At 39.8% G+C, this 24,641-nt stretch overlaps 1 protein-coding gene across 1 annotated transcript; it reads left to right on the top strand.

Moving 5' to 3' along the window:
• The first annotated feature begins 8,660 nt into the window (after positions 1-8,660).
• On the top strand, positions 8,661-19,628 carry C5H6orf58 (chromosome 5 C6orf58 homolog). The gene is made up of 6 exons (XM_065679114.1): positions 8,661-8,997; positions 12,115-12,201; positions 15,441-15,625; positions 16,796-16,929; positions 17,286-17,524; positions 19,441-19,628. Exons 1-6 carry the CDS (start codon positions 8,676-8,678, stop codon positions 19,626-19,628), a joined length of 1,155 nt encoding a protein of 384 aa, XP_065535186.1. The 5' UTR covers positions 8,661-8,675.
• The last annotated feature ends 5,013 nt before the right edge of the window (positions 19,629-24,641 follow it).

The following is a 24,641-nucleotide window of genomic DNA, read 5'->3' as shown; positions in this document are numbered from 1 at the left end:
GTCTGTATCTATATCCATCATGAGACTCAGATTCACTGTTTGGTTAGTGTTTGAACAGTGACATAGAGATGTGAAATGTAGAAGACATCAAGGATCTTATTGATCAGAGGAGCTTTTTCTCATAGGAAAAATAGGAGAATTCAGAATGACTCCAAAGCTTTTTCTGAGTCACAGCCTTTTTCTGTACACTACTACATTACCTGCCAGCACAAGTTTCATCTGGATCAAAACCAAGCTGACTTAGTCCAGTCAGCTTTATGCCAGTTTAATGCATTATCCTGAGTGCAGGAAAAGAGCTGATACTTGATACAGTATAAAAGCAGCTGAGCGAAAGTTACTTTTCACCAGTTTCCCAAAGCACTTTGGCTGCAAAGGTTTGCTTAAAATCATTCTGTAGCACTTTGCCACGATATTTTTGGTCTGGCACAAGAAACCCTAAAATCACATGTACCCTCTCGTTGCATCCATCTGTCAACAACTGCTGACCGAGAGAGGAATGTAGACTTTTTCACGTCAAGTGCTAAGGTTTGGCTTATGTGCATGTCTGCCACTGTATAGGAACCAAGTTCTATTCCAGGCTTCTAAGGTTTTATTTTTCCCAGTTACGTGCGAGAGGAGCAGAGATTGGAAAGTTCTATAGCATCATCTAGTGGTGACACCCAAATTCACACAGCCAAATTCACAGGGCAGTTTCACTGCCTTTACCCCAGCAGATTGCCCTGCACCGGTGCTGACTGCAAAGGAAAATGTGAGGTAAATTCTGCACTTCCAGCTGTGAACCTGAGGACTCTTAAGGAAAAAAAAATGAAGTAGAGCATCGGGTTAGGAGTTGTGTTATGCGCATTTACCCTGTTACCATTCACAGCTGTGGGACAAGAATATCAAGTATCTTCTTGCAAGGTTTTTTTGCAGATAAGGTTAAGCCAAAAAAATTTGGCATGCAATTTTAGTATAAAGCCCAGGATCAGAACCTGATGGAGTCACTCAGATTTAACAAAGTAAGCTATAATGCTTTTGAATTATTTGTTCAAAGGCAGAGCATCAGAACTGGAATCCAACCCTTCTGTCTCCAAGGCTGATCTTTTTAAAATTAGATTAATTAGAAGAAAATGCAACAGAAATCCAGGAGGAAGTCACAGACTTCAGAAGCCTGCCTTCTGTAAAGCTTGGCTGTTCATACTCCCTGTTCTGGAGGGGGATTTGTCTTCTGCCTCCTTCTTAAAAGCTTAAGATTTCAGTATTTCAAGAACTTACGATTGATTGTGTTTAACTGTGTACCGTATTAGTATGTGTAAATTAGCCTTCATCTACATCTATGCTAAGGCAAAAAAATTAATCCTGGTCTTTCTGGTTTCTCATTTAAACCTAGGCTGTAGGGTAAGGCTTTCTTATACCTGTGCCAATGTCACTCAGTCATCTCGAACAGGTCTCATCACTCTCTGAGGAGGGCAGCCTTTATTCCTAGGAAACACAGCAGCTTCCCTTCACCATCCGAACAGCAGAAGAAGATTCAGGTTATAGCTCCCAGCCTCTTCTGCTGGGTGGTTCCCCATGGTTTGCCATTCCAAAGTGTCATGTTGTGGTTCTCTTCAGTGACCACAGAGCATGATCTGGGCAGTGGTGCTGGCAGGGAGAAGTTGAAGGTAGGTTATATTGGAAACTAAGGTGGCAACAGGGCAGAGAGCTGGATGGGAGGCTGTGGGAGGCATACCTTTTTTCAACAAAGACTATTCTCATCTTCCTGATGTGAATAAAATATGACAAGTAAGTATGACTCACATCGAGTAAGGTCATGTGCCTCATTCATTTGAGGCTCTGTGGAGTAGCCCAGGAATGTTTGGGAAGCTGGATGTTTCTTCCAGTGAAATCAGTAAGTCCTCAGAGGTTCTCGTTTGAGTGGACTAAAAGAATGCATTTCAAACCAGTTTAAAACAAAACATGTTGTTTTTTTTTTTTTTTTTTTTCCATCCTTTTGATAATTCAAGGCTTAACTTTTTGGTAACATGGGGCAATGGACTAGAAAGTCCTGCCCCAAAGCAGTTGCCCAATTATGTGCCACATGGTTTTCATTATGGTCTCAAGCTTGGGAGCCTTTGTGGCACTTACTCATGTTTGTGTTTGCTGTGTAGTATCAGCAGATAGCTGTCAGCTACAGGAAATACTTTTCACGTGAATCTTTATGTGTTGGACATTCGTATTATGGAATTGTCATTGGTGTGCATGAAATTGTGTCTTGTGAGAGATCTCCAAAATCAAGTCCTTGGGAGCATATAGGTGTTGGATTTAAAAAGAAATAAAAGGTGTGATCTAAAAAGAAATAAAACCAAAATGAAACAAATGCATAAAAAAAAAAAAAAAAGAAAAAAAAAGAAAAGTGGAAATATTTATCATGTTTTCCAGAAAAATATTCTGGTTTACAAAATATGTTTTTTGCCACCTCTCAACTGCTGATGTGACACCTCTCCATATACTATGATTAGGTCTCATTTTAAAATAATGCTAGCTTTGTTGCAGAAGTATCTTTCAGTAGGCAGTCATTTCTCTCTTTTAATACCTGTCCATGCATGTTTGCTCATTCCATACCTTTCCTAGGTGTATAGTACCATTATTATGTTTCTGAAAAGACGATATGATGTAGGAAGTATATGTTAAATATACATGTTAATTTAATCAAATAGGTTTGGAATCTGTTTCTAGTGAGCTATTCATTCTTCTCTAAACAAGACTGAAATATCTTTTTCTTGAAAATGACCTTCTTTTCGTCTATCATTGAAAACAAAACAGCAGAACCAAGTTACTGTGTTGTATACCAACACAGAATATCAATTAGAAACAACAGAAGTGTTATTCTTTCCCATGACAGAAGCAAAATTAGGCAATGAATGTGAGGATGATTTCTACTTCCTGTCTTTTATTTTACTACATTTCATTCCAGTTGTCTTATACCAACATTTATCTTTCCTGCTTGCACACTAAAGACTCATTTATTTCTCTGAGAAACATTTTTGCTAGCTCTCCTTTCCTTTCTTGCAAGGAAGCTTCTCCCCTCCCCCTCCCTTTGATTTTTTCAGTCTAAGGAAAATGGCTGCAGCTGGAAGAAGATGGATCACAGTTCTGCGAAAACTGCAGAGGACTCTCTGCAGTCTCCGAGTTTAAAGAGGTGAAAACATCTCCAGATTTAAATTTCTGAATTAATTGCTTACTCCTAAATAGCAAAAAAAGCTGGTTTGGTCCAAGTTTTTAATTGATGCTGTCATTTTACACACTTCACATCAGTTAATCTGGGCACTAGCATCCAGCTACAGATTTACTGCTTTGGATGTTTGTGCGTTTCTTTTAATGAATCTTTGCCATTATGCTGATTTTTTCCTAATTAGTTATTCCCACTTATTCCCATTTTCATCTAATTAAAATGCCATGCTAAAAATATAAGTGAAGATTCACTTAATTTGCCTTATAAATGGATGCATAATTAATTAGAGATTGAAAAAAAGCCAACTCACAATATGGTTCTGGTACTTTTTCCTGCAGTTTGCTCTTTCCCTAGTGATATACAAACAAACAGCCAAAAGATTTCCTTGAATTTAGAAGCAGGCTTAGGGCTGTGTTTAAGTAACTGAGACAAAATAGGCATATTATATTAAAAGTGTATGATCATCTTCCTACATTAAACAATAGTCTACAATCCTGATGCTCTCAGGAATATATCTATTTTTGTTTAATCAAATTTTAAATATGCATTTCAGTAAGTGGGGGGTTTGGGTGGTCTGCTTTAAAGGAATTAATTCCATCACATTATGAAAATAAGACTGATGTCTTTTATGACATGCTGTTGAAGAGGTGGTGATGAAGACCACGTATCTGTAGGTGCCAAGTGGTACAGATATCCAACTTCATGCAGTTTAACCTTTGCCTCCTGAGCTGAAGATAACAAAACCACATGATGGTTACGGTACCATCTGAAGTAACCTATAAGGTAAATATACATTCATAATATCATAATGAAAATATAGGTTAATTCAAATTTTCCTGTTTGAGGTCTGATGAAGGGGGGGTTGTTTGTTTGTTTTATATATATATATATATAAAGGTGTATATATATATATATAAAGGTGTATATATATAAAGGTGTATATATATATATACACCTTAACGGTGGTCCTGCAAGCAAACCTGCACAGGAAATTCAAGTATTGCCTGTGCTTCTCTGGAGCACTCTGACTGAAAAGTGTACCTCTGGGACTGCATTGGGTACCCATTACGCATTCTGTGTGTAGGCTTGCTTCTAAATCAATATTTTTAGCTTGTTGGTAGTTCATTTTCTTTTAATAGTAATAATTGGAACTCTGGAAACACTGGATTTACATTTGTGTTTGTAGCCATTTATTCAGCCAGTCATTCGCCCAGCCAGCCTCATGGAAGAATGAATTATCTGGAACAGAAAAACTGCATAAGCTAAATATCCCATCACAATTATGAATCTGGTATTTCCTAAAATAGGAGTGAATGAATTTGATTTGAACATTATTCATTATCGGTTTATTTAAATTTAAATTTATTTTTTTTTAATTGCTTCTGTTAAACAAACAGACAAACAGAAAAAACAAAGCGAGTATTATGGCCATCCTTCATCAGCAGGATTTATCAGCACAATTTAAAACCTGAATTGTTGGGATCTGTAGCACAGGTTACTCTTTCTGGCAAGGCATGATCAGCAGATAACATAGGAAGGTTTTTGCAGAGGGGTGAAAAGATTAATAGATAACGTGATAATGATGTTATCCAATGAAGGAGAAATTTTAGGTCCAAGGATGTATGAAGGAGCCAGGGTATGAGTACACAGCACTTCATGCTAGATCCACACATGCAAAGTGTAACTTCCGCCTCAGATGCCTGGTGGTGTTACCACAACATCCATTGCTGCATTAGTGGGGGAGCCCACTCACACGGCCATGGGCTTTGGCTAATGACCTTTACACAGAACCACACCTAAAGGAAGTGAAGTGGCAATTTAAAACCCCTCCTATAACCCTGATATGAAATTTTGCCGGAGGACACTGGAGCCAGAGATCCTCCCTGCCAAATTTCAAAGGCCTGTGAAAAAAATAGAGCATCCATTCAAAGCGATAGCTGCAGACAGTAGCAACAGAGATGGCTAAACAACCGAAATATATTCACTGCTACAAGTTTATCCAATGAAATACATGGAGAATGCCTTTTGCTACAGCATGGTTTTGTTTTTCCTGGAACTACTTGCAGTCAAGCAGCATACACAATCAGTGGTGGAAGTGCCAGTGCATGAAAAAATGGTGACAGGGAGGTTCATCAAGACTCATTCTTCTTCCCCTTAGGACATCTGCCTGAAAAGAAAATGCATGAACTTTCAGTGTTGTTTTATGTGGCTGGAGGATAGTCACATCCCCAGATTCCTGTTAGGGTGGTGAGACACTGGAATCGGTTGCCCAGGGAGGTTGTGAGTGCTCCATCCCTGGCAGTGTTCAAGGCTAGGTTGGATGAAGCCTTGTGTTGGATGGTTTAGTGAGAGGTGTCCCTGTCCATGGCAGGGGGGCTGGAACTAGATGATTTTGAGGTCCTTTCCAACCAGAACTATTCTATGATTCTATGATTCTATGATTACCTGAAGGTTTCTCACCTGCAAAGCTCCATATCAATTCCAAGCTCATTCCAGTGAGAGTACTGATGTCTCTTCCTCACTGGCTTGCCAGTTTCTTCCTCATTGTGTTCCACCAGGACTAAGGAACTTCATGTTTTGACAGTCTGGGGACTTAAACATTGCCTGCCATTTCTTCTTATAGTTACCTTGACTAAGCTAGCTGATGCTTATTTGCTTTTCTGCAGTTACCTTGCAGCAAACTCTGCAGCCCAGCTGAAAACTACCGTGTTCTCTCTTGAAGCTTGACAAGAATTACATATCAGACCTGAATTTACCATCTGTCACTACCCACAGTCTTTTCCAGGACTTGCTTCTGTTACAATGTCTGTTAGAGCACAGTTGTACCGAGAAACTGGTAGAGTACTTATTAAGAAAGTGGTGAATAGATCAGTGATGCCGCCATTACCAATAACCTTCCTTAATCTTTCACTTATTTAAAATACTGACATCCCTGAAGGGACGCTATGACTCAAGACCTGACAGCAATACCACTCAAGTCCAGTCAATGCCACATGAATACTCCCCTCATCCCATTCAGGGCAGCAAACGAGCAGGACTGGATTCCAAGCTCGGAACTCCAGAGCAGAGATTTCTCAAAGCAAAGCTGTTGTTCTTAATGTCTTCAAAAACTTCAGCAAATTATTTGCCCACACAGATAAGTGGGGAAATGGTGTAAGAGCCACAAAACGAATTATAGTATTTTGCAGGAGGAGTACTTTTCTTACATTAATTTAAATATTATTCTTGACTCATTAAAGATTAACAGGGTTGTTGAAGTCCTTCTGTTACCATAATAAGGCTCAAACTTCAAAAAATGAAGGAATTCAGTACAGTCTGTCTAGTAGGTGTATTCTTGGTTTATAATTTTTCACTCTATGTAATTTACTACATGTAATCTGCCATGAGGATGTAAATATATGGTATCTCTGTGAAAAATGAAAATGTTTATTCATGTATCTTTACCTTAGGCACCTAAAGTGAAATCACTCATGTAATATGAATGACTGGTATCCATCAGTAGGAGAATTCAAACTCTACTCCTTGACTCTAGAAAGGCAGAGAGAGTTTAGACTCACAAATTGGACACTTGTCTCAGTGGTGGTAAAAATAACCTCCACTGTTACCCACTCCTCCAGGTTCCCAACTAGCATTTCTGCCCTAGTGCAATTGAGACCTTTGTGCCATTTATATCATACAGTCACACTTTCCTCCACATACCTTGTAACCTAGCTAATGCTTTTCAGCATTCCCGCTTTTCAGGTGAGCTTTGCTGCTTGTTACCTCAGTTACAGCCTAATAAATATATATTAGGCTCTAATATATATATGTTATATATATTATGTGTGCATATATATACATACATATATATGTTTTATATATATATTAAAAACCCAATACAGTTCTTGGCATTTATTCTTACCATTATTTTATAGAATGTCTTCTTTCAAGAAAAAACAAGTATCTTTGAAATAATTTCTGAAATAATTACATAAAAGTAGGTTAAACCGATATTGATTTTTTTTTTTTTTTTTTACTCTGACGTATATTTACATGTCTAGAGCTAAACCTGTAATTTCAACTCCCTCTGCAGTCACTCAAGAGAAATGCATCTCTCAGTAGTGTATTTAAATGAGTTATATCCTCTGCTTTGGCTGTCGAGGGAACGAACCTACATAGATAAGTTAATGTTTAAATATCCACAGTAGGGTTAGATAAATCTAATCCATAGAAACTCAGCGACAGAACAACCTGATTGCAACTTGATTATTTCAAATGTCTGTGAGGCAGCATGATTAGGAAAAGTGTTCTCAGATCTATGCTAATCTCTGTTGAACACTGATTGTTTTTCAAAAGCCTTTGGGTTTCTTTCTCAGTAAGGGAGCCAGAAATAAAGAGTAACCATTGAAAAATCATGCCTTTTGCTAGAAAATCTCCTTAATAAATAGCAGAAATTGAAGAAGTTTGAACTAAAATGATGCATTTCTTTTAAATTTACTATCAAAAGTTTTCAGCCAGTTTTGACTTGCTCTCATTCAGGGTTTAAGGTACTTTAGGCACACAAAGCCTGACCAGAACTCATAGAATTACTTCAAAGAAAATGGGCATCTGCAATTTTTCTCATGCAAAAGGAAGGCTACAGAGATAACAAATGATGTATTTGTTTGCTAAGTGCTCTTTGGTAACCCTTGCTTATCTGAGAAAAAGCAGCTGAAGATCATAAAGAAATAGGGGAGGTGAAGGTAAGTGGACAGTTTAATTTTTGTTGTATTGTAACTTAGGCAGACATCGACTTTATCAGTGGAGGATTCTGTTCTCTTCGGAGTCTACAAGATAGTGGAGCTCCAGGAGGAGACTTTAGGTCTTTATAATGACCGTTTCCACACAAGGCAAACTAACACTAAAAATAAAGCTAGCCAGGTGCTGCACGGCCTGCCACCAGGCTGGTTTGGCTACTTCCAATGCCTTCATGACGCAAAGGCTGCAGGCAGTTGTCCCAAGGCCAAATGACAAAGGTGCTAATGGCAGGGCCTGCCTTATGTCACTTCTGCTCCTTGGTCAGTGCCTGGAGCTATCATCAGAGCGCCTACCTCAGCCCTAACCTAATCCTGCCTGTGTCTGGCAGGGGTGAGCTCTATGGCACTGCTGTCCCCAGAGGGACAAACGTGACAAATACAGTGTAATCAGTACTGTACCACATCGACTTTGTGGGAGGTTGGGAGGGTGAGTATACATGGTGGCCAGCACAGATCTGGACGTTTTCTCATCGTACTGATCCCTCTTGAACATCTGGTGCTGTTCCCCAGATCCCACTGGATCCAGCTCCCCAGGGAGGACAGAGCATTACTCAGAGTTTGCCAATCCCGCAGCTCCACGTCAGGGTCACTGGAAAGAGGGAAGGGAGATAGACACCTCTGTGCCTGAGTCACCCTTTTCTGCCCAGCCCTCACCTTTCATGATAAAAGCCCTGCAGCCACGAACGCCTGGTCCACACACCTTCACAATGTGGTCTTACTTTGGCATACATGCTCTTCTTACAGTAACTATTACCCTGAGTCCAGTGACTGCTGCAGCGTGGAGTGAAAAAGATGTAACTGGAGAGGACATTTATCCCCCTCTGTGGAACCTCGCTCCTGAAAACCTGCTGAATTTCTTAGTAAAGGACAACAAAATCGTCATCAATGCTTGGAACTACCAAGAACGACTGGGATTGTACAAGAGCTTGCTAAACTCTTCAGCCAAATATTTTACTGCCTTTGGATACCAAAATTTTGGCAATATTCTCTGGGGATTACCATTGCAGCATGGGTGGCAATTTCGTACAGGTATGAGTTATGCCGTTCAGCTGCTGGAACAGCAAAGTGTTTACCAGACCTACTTTGGGCCATTCTTTCCAAGGTTTCTGCCTAGCAAGTCCAGTACAGCCTCCGATGGTGTGAATTTTGACATACTGGGCTAAGCTGCCAATTTGAAAAAGAAATCCTAAATGAAGGGAACACCCTTCACTTGTTGAGCAATAGCTATTAAACACTATTAAATGCGTATTACTAACATAGTACTGGTCAGAATTCAAAAGATGTGTGGTTTAGATGGACAATATTCCAGTTAGCTGAGAATCCCAGTTGCCTCAATTTATAGTAGGTATATTTCAGGGCCTGGACTCTGCAGTGCTGTTCTTAAATTGGTAACTAATAGGCTTTTTTGTTGTTGTTGTTGTTGTTAATGTTATGATCTTCTGTTGGTGGCTTGAGTTTCATTTCTAATACACATAGTGAAAAGTCCTCCTCTGCCCCTGAGAATTACTTCAGAAGTAGCCTCATTATTTTCTAAATATGTTTTTTATAAAAACAAAAGTTTGCTCTGCTTGGTGGGGGAGGTGTGGTATTGGCTCATCCCTCAAAAGCTGTTTGCCATCTGAGCAGCCATTCTTGTTTGCTTGTTGGCCGTGCCAAGGAAGGAGGCACAGAAACACATGTGGAAGGTCCCTTGAGGCTAAGAATGCATTATCTTATCAGGAGCTTTATGAGAGAACATGTTCTTCCACAAGCTGCTTCACATACAGGAGACAGTGAAACTTCCTTTCAAAACCACAGTTGACTTGCCTTGTTCTAGCAACCAGGAGATGTGGAAAGAAAGGTAGAAGAGTCAATGATGTTTTCAGGAACTTGTGGCTGATGGTAACAAGGCATAAGCAAATGCAGCTGTCTGACTGTTGTTTTCTGTAGTGGCTGTAATGTATAGCTTCACAAGGTGGTGGTTTAGCTGAAGCTGTATGTTCGGAAGAAGAGAGAGGTGCTGCAGCTGGTGGTGAAGGAAGGCTGCCAGCATTTAGTCACACCTAACAGAAAATTAATTGCAAGTCAAAATGAGGAAAAGGAGGTAGGGTAGGCAAAATCCTAGCAGGCAACTAGCTGCCAAACAGCAGCAAGAATTTGGTTGAAGTTTAGGCAAGCTGTTTCCTCTTTCCGCTCTTTATGTACAGGAAAAGAAAGAGAAGATAATGAGAATGGATGGTGCAGCAGGAAAGCTGACCCAGTGTGTGGCAGAGGCAAAGATGACTGGAAGCAGAAGCTACACTTGAGTGGTGACCTGCTGAAAAGGATCTAATTTGTGTAGTGTGGCTTCCTCCACAAAGGGAAGATGTCTGACTGCAGTGACAGTTGCCAAATAGAGTTGAGGGACATGGTAGGTGAAAGGAAGATTTACACCCGGTTGCACAGACAGGTAACGATCTACTGTCACCTGTCGGACAGGCATAGGGCTGGTCCTTAGACAAGGAGATACATTTTTGAAATTACATGACCAGAAGGTTAAAAAAATAGTAGAAGGTGAAATATCCCACGGCTGGAAAGAGTTTTACAGTAAAAAAAATGTGACAAGTAAAAGGATAAAATGGATAAGGGGGAAAGAAAGACAGAATTTTGGTACGTACAGTAGTGAGGTTACAAACTGGCTAAACCTAATCCAGATAGGCAGCTGAGCTAGGTTAGTAAGGAATGACTGAAGCATTTGTATACTGGCATAATAAGCTTGTGTAAACAAAAGCAGGGTTTAAGTTCAGAGTGCAAGACAGCAGATCCTTGAAAATGCTACAAAAATTGTTGAATTAACAGTTCTGTCTGATCATGAAAGTTATGTTGCTGAGAAAATATTTTTATGGGTATGATTCTATATAAACCATCAAGAGCAAGTGATGTTGCTACTTAGTAAGAGTGGCAGAAAGATATGCAATAATCTACTCATGGACATTAAATTAAATCAGTAATTTGGCTAAGTTTTCAGTAGAGACAATGATGTTGAGATAGCACAGTTGGCAGGAATGAGATTTTGGAAAAAGAAATTGTCACCTGGGAGACAGAGCTAACCTGAAAGTCCTGCCTACACAGAGTGAAGAAACTGGATAGCCTCTACCCCCACTTGGAAGAATTGACATATAGAAGTACAAATCCAGGAGCACTGGATTTAAGAACTTTAAAAAATATTCAGGTGGTATTGTACGTCGGAAGAGTAGGAAAGCAAAGTAATGCAGACATTCCTGAAATCGTCATGTGCATGTTTAAAGAATGTAATGAGGTTTACTTCTAAACTGACAGAAATGAGGCTGTCATTATTTAGCTGACTCACCCGAGAGTAAGTGCTCTGCAGGGCAGAGATGGGGAGCTTCTGGAACAGTTCAAGCACTGGACCTGACCATGGAAATTTCATGTCATACACTTCAAGCAGGATTCTTGACTCACTACATGACTGCTTACCACACAATGTACATGTACATGATGATTTCAGGGATTAGGTTGTTTCTCTGTGTCATGTGCTTAAAGTAAAATACGCTCTACATGCTGTCATGAAGAATTGTGAAATGTCTTGTGTGTTTGCTACAGCACAGGTGCTTGAAAACCTTCTTAATCAGACACAACATTTGCATGCTTAGCTTCACAGTAAGGTCATGTTTGTGTGCATCATTAAACTGGAGAGATTCCATATCACACAACCCAATTAGGTGAGACGATTACTAGCACATTTAATTTGTGCTCTTCCGTTCATTAAGCAGCTCTCCTACACTGGCAGCCCTGCATCTACGGAAAAAGCAACATCAGCTATGCATGTATTTATGTCTGTCTGTGCATGTATATTTATATCTCCAAAGAAATATCACTATGATGTCCTACTTTCAGACAGTTCCATAAATTCTCAGAGTACATTTACACTTAGGAATAAATCGAACTGTAAAACATAACCAAATTACTATGCAGTGCATGAAGTATTGACTGAGAAATGCGACTACTGTAGGAACAGTAATTTATGAAGCAAAACAACAGTAATTGTTCTGTGTCTCTGAGCAAAATTCTGCATTCTTCTGTATTTTTTTTTTTTTTTTATCACAGTGGGATTTCTTTTGTGAAAAAGATTGAGAAGTATTTGGTGTACTATTTAATTTGATTTAGGCAGATTAGCAGATCCTTCCAATGTGACTTCCTGTGGCTATGAAGATGGAGACCTCCTGTGTATATCTGTAAGAAGCTGGTGGTCCTGTAAGTATAAGCTGTTACACTATTCTTCTTCAAAATATGATTAGTGTCTGAGAAGGCAATTTAGAATCTTTTTTCCCCTTAGGCTTCTATATTACAAAATAATTTCAGTGCTACTTAATTCTCCATTAAAAACTTGCAGCAAGTGAGTAAATGATGTGAGTAAACGAAAGTTAATTGACTTTGATAACTTATTTGAGGAAGGAAAAAATTGTGAATTTGCAGCTTTAAAAAGAATTACACTGCAAAAAATGCATGTAGAAATGCGTGAGAAACATCACAATGGGTATCTGTAGACATTCATAGAAATTAGAGTTTTAAATTACTCTATAACAGTTTTGTTCAGTTTAGATTTTAATACTTCCAGTTAAAACTTAGTGTGAGAATGTCAAGCAGGAATCTTTGTGGTTCTTGCGTCACCCTCAGTAATACAAATCTAACAGGACTTTTCTGCCTTCAGTTGCACTTTTACAACTTCACTGTGGTCAGGAGGCTACAGAGAATGAAAAAAAGGGAGAATTTGTGACCATGACGTCCAAATGACTTAACTATGTTCATTACATTGACATTTACCAACAGCCTTTCAAGTATTCAGATAAAACTTAGTTAATATTTTGACCTGGTGTACACAAGCTGTAAGGCAATTTCTATTTACTTAAATATCGGCTTTGTAGTTCTAAAAAGTTAAAATTCTGGGTGTTTTTTTTTCATTATTCCAGTAAGTAGAAACAAACTAAACACAGTGACAGAGAGAAAGAAGTATAAAAATCTGAGTTTCCAGTGACAATGCTCCAGACATTTTCAGTGTTTTCCTCAATATCTCTGAAAACACACATCCTGATAATTCAGTCTTCCCCGCAACTGAAACATCAGAAAAAACCTGGATACTTTTCATAATTCGGGCCTTTCATATGTTGCCCTGTTGAACCGGAGGGATCAAGCTAATGCATGGTTTCTTTTAACTTGAGAAACACAAGAATTTCATTTGTAAAAATGTATATCACAGTGTAATGGAAGAATGCTTCTATCCCTTACACCCAAGCAAATTTGCATTGCAGGAAGCAGTGCCATCTCAGCAATGGTGGTGTCAAATTTGGAAGCACCTTTGCACTAGGCAGTGCAGAATAAAGGCAAAGTGACAAACTCTACCGAAGGACCAGCTGCGAGCTCAGTTGTATTTGTTGGCATCACTCCTGGTAGATGTGGCAGAACATCTTGTCCTCCCGGGACATAAGGGTAGGTCCACTGCCCTTATGTGAGACAAGATACTGTAACCAGGTTTTTACATAGAAAGAAAAAAAAATAAAGCCCAGTTATGTCCACTTCTACCTAAGAGCTTTGCTGAAGAGGAAAGGAAGGAATCTAGAATGCCACATGCAGCTCAAGGATATCTATTTATTACTGCTTAGAGCAGCCCAGTGAATAACATTTGTAGCATCAGTAAAAAAAGCACTGATATAGGGCTCTCTGTGTTAAGTGTAAGAATACGTGTAGCCTGTTTCCCTCTGGTATTTTTAGAACCAGGTCTATATGGAAACAGATTCCTCAAACAAAAATAGATAGTTAGATTTCCACAGAGTTCATCTTATAAAGGATTTCTTTTCTGAGCCTATGCAAAAACATAAACAACTGTTACATTTTCTCCTATGATTAATGAAATTTAATTAATTTCCCCACATAAATTGAAGAACATATCCCAGCCAGGCCGAAAAAAACACTCCTAAACAATGTTTTTGTTTCTATTTTTCAAAAGATGAACAAACACATACTTAAAAAAACAAAAAAAGAAAAATCCTCTTTTTTCTGATGTGGGTCAAAGTCAATATTTTAGGGACTTTTTTTTTTCTGAAACTGGAACTTTAACTCTTTTAGAAAGGTTATCTTCTCTTCTAAAAGAAGTTGAACTGACAGGTAAGGTAGGGGGGAGAAAGACAAAACTAATGTATGGATTACAATCACTGCTTGTATCTAAAGGAAATAAAATGATGGAAAACTTCTGTTTGGTATGTTTTGTTTTAAGGAGGTAAGAGGCCTTGCAAGCCCTCCAGCTTGCAAGCCCTATCCCGTTCCTTCCTAGGGAAGGGAAAGCTACACACTTTTCCTGTAGTACATTTTCCCTCCATCACTCTGTCCCTCACTCCCTCAGCTTCCCTGCTGTCCTGTTACAAGCCACACTTTTCGCTAGACTTGCTGGCAGGCTTCAGCAAACAGCTTTGTCCCTTCCCTGACACACAAGCACTTTGTTGTAGAGGCCCTTAGAATGAAGCTTCTGCCTTTGAGCTAGAAATTAAATGTATGTATCTTCAAGTAAACAAAGCTGTAAGCACAGAGTAAATTAAATATGTAAATTTTAAATAAAACCAAAGCTGACTGTGATACTCATTCCAACTTCAGTTTCCCATCTCTGTGAACAGCTAGCAGCAGGTGCCCCATGGGAAGGCATCCCACGCAGTGACAAGTAACAAGCATCATTACGTAGCCCTGTGCAAGCAGGGGGCCTTCCTGGAATAGAAATCATTACCTTTACTTCCTTGGTGTTTGCATTTCTGCTGTTCACTTCTAAACACTGTACATTTATTTGATACTAATTTTGCTGCCTCTAGAAAATGTATAAACTCAACCTTGATTTACCCTACTGCAGTAGGAGCGCACAAAAAGTCTTTCAGACTGCACAGAAATCTCTCTCACTGTTTTGAGGATGTAAGTGGTTTCAGCTGGCTTTCAGGGCAGCTCTCTCTGGCCTGAGTACTCATATGAAGTCAGGAATCGGCTTAAACCAGAAACTCACATTTAATACACCCCTAGGTGTATGAGACACTCCCTGCTTGAGAACGTCAGTCCTTTTTGCCTGGTATAATAGTCAATATAGTCCTCTCCTGCACTGTTTTCTGCCTGCCCTCTCAGTTACCCAAGCAGGCACAAATGTGTAATATATGCAAGCTCACTTAAAGTACTTTCTGAGGTGAAATCAAGGTTTCAATACTTCTCATGAAAATAGTGAACAAGAAGCTCATGCAAGGCTATTAAAGGGCAATATATAAATGAACGTTACAAAAAGTATCTAAATCAATACAGACATCATCATTAATGTATGTCAGTACATACGTCCTACTGCTGAACACAGCTGTATCAGTGGCAATTTGAAACCACTGCATTTAATATGGGAGAATGGTCATTTTTCTAAGCAGGGATTTTTAATTTGCATGAGGTTAACACCTTCTCCTTTCTAATTACCTTCACAGGCATGAATTACTACCTGGCTGTCATACCCTTTCTGGGGGCAGTGGAAGCTGGACTCTTTGGGCAGCTGCAGTATGAGATTGAAATACTGCCTCCAGAGGAGCGAAGATCTGATTTCTGTTATAGTGTTGCTGACTGCCGGTCTCGCATTCCCAATCTTATGAATGCCTGGAAGGCCTATTTTGAAGTAAGCAATTTTACTTTGGTGCTTTGGGCTGGGTTTTTTTCATATTTTCTGGGAAATTATACCAGAATATTGCCTTTTAAAACTATTATTACTGTTATTTGTAAGATTCAGAGAGCTTAGTTTGCTTTCAGTAACAGCTTGCTATAAAAGTAACAAGCAGGAAAAAATGAAAAGCATAACATAAAGTGAGTCAGACATAAGAAGGCCAGTTTTTTTACAGGTTATGGATTTTTTCCTTTCTTTAAGATAATTCTGTACTTTGTCCCAAGAGACTGTTTTGTTAACAGCTATATCTGTATTCTGCCTATAGTGCTTATATTAGCAATGCAAAATAAGCATGCAACATAGAACATTACCCTTGAGAAGTGGTCTTGCGTTGGTTTTATAGGGTTAATTTATTATTTTGAATATCTAAAAAACATGAAAATGCTGAAACTTCATTCAGAAGGACACATTTATGCAAGCAGATATTCTCTTTCCTCCTCATTCAGGTATTCCCAAATCCCCAAGACGACAATATTTCTTACTACATAGATTCGATAACTGTTTTTACAGATAGACTTCTACATTTGGCATTTTTGTTAGCAGTCAAATAATTAATAATGATCAGAAAATTTAAACCTTAAGTCCTTCTTGGCAACTGTGAGTGAATGTAGAAGTTCTAGGAGCAAGATTTGATTTTTCTTAAGATTAATTTTCCTACACAGTATGTTTCAGAAGTTGTTATAAAAGACCTGCTCTTCAAGTAGCCATAATGGTAACCACCAAGGATAATTTTCTTATTTTCTGAAAACCTTCAGAAAGTTGTGGTCAAAAGAACATAAGCAGGTTTTCAAGGAATCCAATACTTCAGCACAGAAACTTCCATGGCACTCAGATACAAAAGTACACTGAATTACCGTGACAAAGTCCTTAAACTATTTGGATAAAGCCCTCACTCTGTTGAAGTCAAAGAAGAGCAACTCCCATTGACTTCATCATCTATATTAATCACCTTTCTGTCCCTACGTCAGACATTGTAGTCATTTAGAAAACAGCACAATCTAGCTACTCAAAAGCAATTTCCCTTAGCTTGCAAACTTACTATTTCATGAGGCGTGTGTGTAAGTCTAAAAAATTAATGTGGTTTAAACCGCCCCTATGTTTCTCTGCCTTTTTATGTCTCCCCAGTATCTGTTATCTACAGAACACAAAGCCAAGAGCCCTGCAACCTTCTCCTCCTTCAAACTGGATGATGCCCTCTGTCTCATGTGGAGGGCACATGTTGCCTCCATTGCTTATGCACTGCCCAAGTTCCACGACAGGTATGGGGATGAGAGGGGTGGCCAATGGGGATCTTCCTACTTGTATGCCTCTTTAGAAGGATAGTATCCCAACAAAGTCCATATGAATTTTCTTGCTTTAGGCCTCTGCTCTTTAGGCTCTGCTCTCCCTTCTGCTCTCTTGGAGTATGAGAGAACCAGCGAGAGATGGCTGCTCAGGCTGCGATGGGTGGGCAGGCTGTGGGCTTAAAACGAGATGCTGATTCTTCTCTGGGAGCCAGGGCCCAAGTCAGGAGCTGTATTTAGTTTGGGCAGAGGCAGCGACGTAAGGATAAATTAGGTGCTCTACAGGCATGTCAATTATCTGTTACATTTTTATTTATTTTGATCTCTTTCAGCTTAAAATACCTCTCTGATCCAGAAGCAAATTTCGGTGAGGACTGGGCTAATGCTGTAGATTTCATTGCAGCCACATACTTCTCTACAGATTTATTGACCACAAACGACTTCCAGGTTTTCCTGCCCCAGAGGATGCTTGTTGTAGGGGATGTCGCCCCATTCATTAGCGACTTCAGTCCACAGCAAAATAGAGTCCTGCTTTCACTGAGTGCTCTTTATAAAACAAATAAAATAACAGGTACGAACCCAACCTACAGATGTTTGTACTCCACAGATATCTAATAACTTGTTCTCTCTTTCTATACCTTTCTCCATAGAAACACAGATTTTTTATATATAATAGTATAAGCACTTCCTAGAGACTAACAGTAAATCAGTGCAGATAAAAATACAACCATAAGTAAGCAACGCACCAGAGAGCAAATGCAACACTGACGGTATGCGGTGAGTATTTCACACGAGACAAATGCATCATTTGTTGGAACAGATGATCTTAGTTTTTTTCTCCAGTTTTTACAGGAACTTTAAACCACGAATACTAGTTTGTGTTTCACCAGGTAAATCTGAAGCCATTAAAGCTGTAAATGAAGTTATTAGATCGGTTGGCATCACTAAAAAAAAAAAAACTGGGCAAAAGATCACGAACAACAGTTTGTGTGCCCACAAATGTTCTTGTTTGGTCTTTTGGTTTTGTCTCAGTGTTTGGTTTAACAGAATATAATCTGTCCCAGCAAAACTGCATCTTTAAACAAGGCCTGCTTCCTTGCAAAATAAGTTGTGCACCACCATCCAGCGGTGAGACACAGAATTACAGTCCGTGGATATTTCTGTTTGTCATTTGTGGAGGAAAGTTATTTTGAATCTTTAAATGAAAATACAGCATAAAAGTACACTGAAAAATAAGTTAGTTCGTTTCCAGAGCTATGGTGTTGGGGTTTTTGTTTTTTTTTTTTTTGTGATCCTCTTCTGCCCATATATTTCAGTGCAAATTCTCTCACTAACTATAGCTGAAAAGCCATATAATGAAGGTATTCAGTGTTACAAAAAAGCATCCTCACATCACAGAGTGCTAGCCTCACACCTTCTGCAGCAGAGGGTCTCAGTACTTCTTAGGCCAGGACCGAGTCCAACCCAGTGTTGGATTTGATTTCTTAACTCAGAATTTGATTGTCCTTTATTTTCCTTTCGCTGCCTCTGCCAGTCCAGCTGGGACCTGTACTGAGACAGGGCTGCACTGTGTTTGAAGTTTCCTGACCCATGGACATCAAAAAGCTTCAATTTTTATGCTTTTCTTGTCACTGATGTGCAAAAGCAGAACAGCAGGTGCCTTGCTATTCAAGGCCTTTACTGCAGTCCTCACCTTTCCTGCAGTCCCCCTGCAGTCCTAGGAAAGAGGACTGTTTGCTGCCTTCTCCTCTTAACTCCTCATCTCCCCAGTGCAACACTGCAAATTCAGTTCCCCACTGCTGTCTGTTTCCTTCTAAAGCATGTTTTGCAGAATAAAGTCCTCTTGGTTTTCTAATAAACTTTTTCTTTTTTTTTCTTTTTTTTACCCTCAGATTTCCTCTGTGGGTCCTTTATCCCCCATAAAGATCAGCACTGAGAAGACTGGGAAGCAGGCAAACTGGTGCTAATACTGGCCTGGTTAGGCGTACTTCCTAGACAGCCACTGCTTATTGCCTGTATGAAAGTATGAGGAACACTTGTTTCTTTAGCTTGAAGGCTTAGCTGGCAGCAAGTGCAAATTCTTGGTGGTTTTAGAGTAAAAACAAAGATGTTCTTGACTATAACTACAAGGCTACTGCTTCATAAGCCTTAAAGCTATGTGCAGTTGCAGACCAAGACCTTAACATGCATATTCAACCATTTTGACTTGCAAGACTGGTGACAAGAGAACAAGCCCAGTTGTTTGTCACTACAAAGGATCCTGAGCTGAATAAATGGCCTGTGTCTCCCTACACATTTGTGGGCAATTATTACCCCATTGGCACACTCCTGTCTTTGTCTACATTGCAATATCCACAGGAGAGTGGTGGGTGTCTGTTGCTGGACAAATACCCACATCCACCACTCTCCTGGGCTTCGTCCCTTGTGTATGTGAGCTCTGTGTGCTCCATGTTAATTTCACAATGTCTTCTCGTGCTTCTTTTCAAGGAGGATTGCTGCTGAGTCTCTGGCGCAAGGCTATGTCTACTGAAGAAGGAAGAAAAATGGGCCGAAAGCTGATTGCAGACATGGCTGCAGGCCAGAAGTTTGACCTCCTGGGAATGTATAACGGTTTGAAAAGAGCTGATTTGACAGCACCCAGTTTCTTGAGAAAAAGCAGTTCCAGCATTGAGTGATTAAATCTTTTAGCAGATGTGTGCCTGGTAATCCAGACCTGGCAATTTCTTACAGCAGGGTTTCCTGAGTAGCCATGTGTGCATCTCTCATATTGAATCAACATTTTTATCCTTAATTTTCCTAATTAGCTCATTTGCTTAACGCAATTCTTTATAAATAAAAGACCTCACAAAAAATCTTACCTTATTGCTCTCCTCAACTCTATAAATAATGTATCACTGTTGGATACAAAAGTAAATGAAGGCAAATTATATTCTGTTTCAGACTGTTTTTTTCTCTGCATACAGGAATCTTACCAGATATGTAATTACTCAAGTCCTTGATGGTCCAACAGATGATCATCAGAAACTTTTCTTTGAAGTTCAAATCCAAAATCAATGCCTCGACTGTTTTCCACCAAAGTTATTATTTTGAAGACCAGCAGCAATCAAAGTTGAAGCTTTCAGTCTTTTCATATTAAACACACTAATACAGACAGATTCCCTCAGTATGCTGCTTTACAACTGGCGTGTGCCTCGTGTGGTGCTGTGGAGCCAGTCCTGAAGTAAAAGGGCTTATTCTCTGTCACCTCTTACACGATTCTGGTATTTGATTCATTTCACTTATTTCAAGAAAACATTGATCTATCTATCTGTTTATTTAATTATTTATTTATGTGGTTGTGTAGTCTGTATAGCCACAAGTTGCTTTTTCATTCCATGTCTAGTCCTTATTGCAGTGTGTCATACATTAGATTTGATTACCGAGGAAGAGATGTATTCGTACTGTTCACACTCCCAGTACCTGGCGCACTCAGACCCAAGTGCTGATCCCAGTCTTCTGTGCTGGGAATTGATAAGAATAACCTGGCATTCAGAGATTGTTGGGAAGTGGGGCAGGGGTCCTGCAGGCAGGCAGGCAGGGGTTGAAGGCTTCCTAGGAAACCTGCTGACTTGGATCCTCTATCCTCATGGAAACTTCCCCTAGAGAGTAGGCATGTTTGGAGCTCCCTTTCATTGGTGCACAGCTGGGGATGGCCACTGCCTGCTGCATCCTGTTAAGCTACAGCCTACATTGCAGCATAGTTAAAAATAACACAAGGCTTAGATTCATAAGTCAAAACAAGGGAAAGCAGCACTGCTTTTCCACCATTTTAGGCCTGCCCCTCATTTTAGGTTGCACGTAGCATCTCAATTGGTAACCATCTCACACCTCTTGCTTGGAAGGAGAAAGGCATGTGCCACTCACTCTTCTGCTGGAGCACAGAGTTCTGTGGCACTCACATACCACATTTCCTTTGTAGCCACTGTAGCAATAGCCTTTCTGACACATGTACAGCAGTCAGAAGTTTTCCACAGACTATAGGGGTGAGATTTGGACTTTTCCCCCAGTGCCAGTCTGAGAGATGCTCTCACAGCTCCAGTAGCAACCAAGTAAGGGCCCTTCCAGCAGGGCCCCTCTGGAAGGCACCTTGTGAGGCTGCCCTTCAGAGCCCAGATAGCAGGAGAAACACCAGTTCCCCAGGAGTCTCCACACTTCCTGAAGTATTAGCCAGGTACCAAGTAACTGAAATAAAAGAAAATCAATTGTGTCTTTGCCTGCCACTTTCCCAGTTTGATTGGTCCTTTCTCCCCAAACTTGCACCATACTTGCACTGGAAATTAAGAAATAATTACCAACACGTTGAGCAGTTAAACACTGCTCTGTCCTTTAACGTCCCAGGACAAATGTTTTAATTATTCACTGCCATTTTATGGATAAACTCTTAATGTATCATCATTAGCTAACAATTTTCAAAGGAAATACATTAATGAGGTCTAAGAAAATGTGGGAGTTTTTACCTTAATTACCTGGTTCATAGATCAGAGTAATTAGATTCCAACAGACTTTAGGTATAATGTAAAAGTAATTACCACAGCTGCCAGCTGTTAAAATATTAAGTTAGTTGTGTTCCAGAAAAGTTTGGAAAAAATTTGTTAACTTTTCTGTGATTAACTACACCTAAGGTGCATTTTGAGAAAACGAAAAGAGAGCCATCAATACAAATAGGAAAAAAACAATTTATAAACTGCCACACTTGAAGGGAGATTTGTAAAATGCATTCTTAAAAAGCAAATATTTCTTTACCTGAATTTATGATGACATTAGGCAATACTTCAGTGTTTTGAAAAAGAACCATCTTTCTTATTGAAATACAGAACACTTGTATATTTGAGACACTATGTCCTAACCTAGCATGCCAACCAGCCAGGTAAAGGCTTTAGAAATAAGCCAGCAATTGCGGTTTGGAGGTTGAGGCACGTATAGAAGTTTAGACAAAACAGAGGTGGTGGATTCTTACAAGTAGAACAAAACCAGGTGTATTGAAACAGAATAGAAGAATCCTAGGAAGAAAACGTGGGTATCAGAAAAAACAGCAGAGATGAAAGCATAAACAGAAGGCCGACTGGGCCAAGAGCAGCTGCAGCAAGGCAAAGGCAGGCAAATCCCACCAGCAGCTGGCAGTCTGCACTTAAATCAGAGCAGCACAGTTTAGCAGCTCCAGAGAGAGCTGTAAATGGCTATCCTAGAAAATGCGAAAAACCAAGACAAGAGACAGAAGCAGCTCATCAAAGATGTGTAGTACTGCAAAGCACAAGAACACTCCCAGCACACAGGCGCATCAAAACGAGGAGGGAGGAAAATAACAATAGAAAAAAAAACAACCCACCAAACCAGAAAACATCAAACCAACCTGTCACTAGTACATAATGTAGAAGCAAGAAAACAGTTTCTCTTTGGAGACTATCAGTTCCCATGTGGTGTTAAGTTGTTGAAAGTTAACATGGTACAGGCACATCAAAGTGAAAAAAGTTAGGAAAAGACCTGGACAGTCTTAGGAGAGGTGGGAATAGTGGCATATGCATTAGGTGAAGAGATAGCAAGAATAAACAGCGGCCTCTTATTGGAAGGAGTGTGGTAGATAAGCGTTTGTTTGACATGTATTTAAACAAAAGAGCTTTTGGCATTTAAAGAAGAATGCAGGAAGAAGATTCTACTTATCTTCCCAGGCACAAAAGCTAGATATTTCAAGAATATGCATGTGATCATCCAAACAGAAAATGCCATCTCACTGAAGGCTTAGGCACACATGGAGTACTGCGGAAGCAGTTGCTCCTGAGCCGGCCTTCAGTGAGAACACAGTGGAAATACTTCTTAGCATTAAAAGAGATAAGCCTTTAAGCTAACAAGCCTGGCAAAAGCTTATGCCAATCTTTTGCAAAGCAAATATCTCATTATTTAAATACACTTGTATTCCCTTCAGGCATAGCAATTGTGGTCTATGTTCAGCTGAAAATGGCTTTCCCCTCTCAAATGCAGTCTTCTTGAGCCTTAATGTCTGGGCATGATAACCAGATTCCTCAAGGATCGTGATGACATTATAGCTTTGTCAAACATGTATTAGCAAATAGTACAAAATCACTTTGGTCATCTGTATGGCATAAGAGAATCACAATACTTAGTAAATCTTAAGCATCAACCTTTTACTAGGATATTACTTCATGCCTCCTTCCTCCCCTCTGCTTTCTGCAGCAAGACTGGATGTTTTTCCCTTGCAGCGCAGCACCATGATCTCTCTTTCATGCCAAGAACCTAATGCAGATGCACTGTTTCTCCATGTAAACTTAATGGTCAGGCTAGTTCTCATTTCCGTGACAGGATATGATGCTGGCACACATGCCTAAGGAAAAGATACCAGAGACACCTTTGCTACTAATATATTTACAAGGTTCATAAAATCTGCCACCTTTACACAGATGAATTATACTCATTGAACTCAAGGAGGCTGAATATACAAGACAGGATTGTTGCACATCACTTCTTATGTGACAGGATCTACTTTATCCATTCAGCTGGGATAGAGTTCATTTTCTTCCTATTAGCTGGTGCAGTGCTGTGTTTTGGCTTTAGTCTGAGAACAGTGCTGATAACACACCAGTGTTTTGGTTGTTGCTAAGTAGCACTTGCCCTGATCAAAGACTTTTCAATCTCTCATGCTCGGCCAGTGAGGAGGGGCAGAGGAGAAGAGAAGCCAGGAGGAAGCAGAGGCAGGATACCTGACCCAAACTAGCCATAGGGGTATTCCATACTAGAGCATTTCATGCTGAGTATATAAACGGGGGATTTACCTAAAAAGGGATTGGATCACTGCTCAGGTCAGGCTGGGCATCGGTCAGCAGGCGGTCAGCAATTGTATTGTGCATCATGTGAGGCTTTTTGGAGGGCAGGGTTTATTCCTTCCTCTCTATTTTATTTCCTATTGTTATTGTTGTTGATATTATTACATTCTACTTTTATTTCAGTTATTAAATTGTTCTCATCTCATGGACTTTTACCTTTCTTCTGATTCTCTCCATCCCACTGCATGGGGTAGAGGACTGAGCAAGTGGCTGCATAGCTGGACTTAAACCACAACAGCAAAGAAGAGAGATTGCATTTTTGAAGCATTTTAAAGGGAAGAAATTATAAAAACGGATTATAAATCTTGGTTTTATTCACAGACTGGATCACATATACTTTGACAGAATGTCTGAAAGAAGCTTAAGATCTGTTGGGAAAGTAACTGTTGGGAAAGTAACTGTTGGAAAAGTAACTGCATCCCATACTATTCACACCCATCCTAACACTTAGAGCAACTAATGAGCACCTTGTTTTTTTCTAGGCTCTCTCAGCATCCACTTGTATTTCAGATGCTCCAAGTTCTCACTGCCCTTTGCTGGACTCACTCCAGTATGTCTACATTTGTACTGGGGGTCCCAGAACTGGGTACAGTAGTGCAGATGTGGCCTTTTCAGTACTGAGCAGAGGAAAGGAGTCACATCCCTCAAGCCGACGGCACTGTTCCGTCAGTGCAGCCCAGAAGGCTTTCCTCTCCTTTCTAGCTGTAGAAGTCAGGCTTCTGGCACTTCAGTGAAGAAAAATTGTGGTAGTAACCTATCACATTTTTCAGCCATCCAGCAAAGGACAGCATTACATTCAGTAGACAAAAAAGT

Source organism: Lathamus discolor, chromosome 5 (assembly GCF_037157495.1).
Source record: "Lathamus discolor isolate bLatDis1 chromosome 5, bLatDis1.hap1, whole genome shotgun sequence".
NCBI lineage: Eukaryota > Metazoa > Chordata > Aves > Psittaciformes > Psittacidae > Lathamus > Lathamus discolor.
This window is presented reverse-complemented; position numbering and strand designations above follow the sequence as displayed.

Excerpts from the sequence above, each read along its gene's own strand:
- C5H6orf58 (XM_065679114.1), top strand. The coding sequence starts at position 8,676 with ATGTGGTCTTACTTTGGCATACATGCTCTTCTTACAGTAACTATTACC. Across the intron at positions 8,998-12,114 it reads TGGGTGGCAATTTCGTACAG|GCAGATTAGCAGATCCTTCC; the intron begins GTATGAGTTATG and ends AATTTGATTTAG. Across the intron at positions 16,930-17,285 it reads CTGCCCAAGTTCCACGACAG|CTTAAAATACCTCTCTGATC; the intron begins GTATGGGGATGA and ends GATCTCTTTCAG.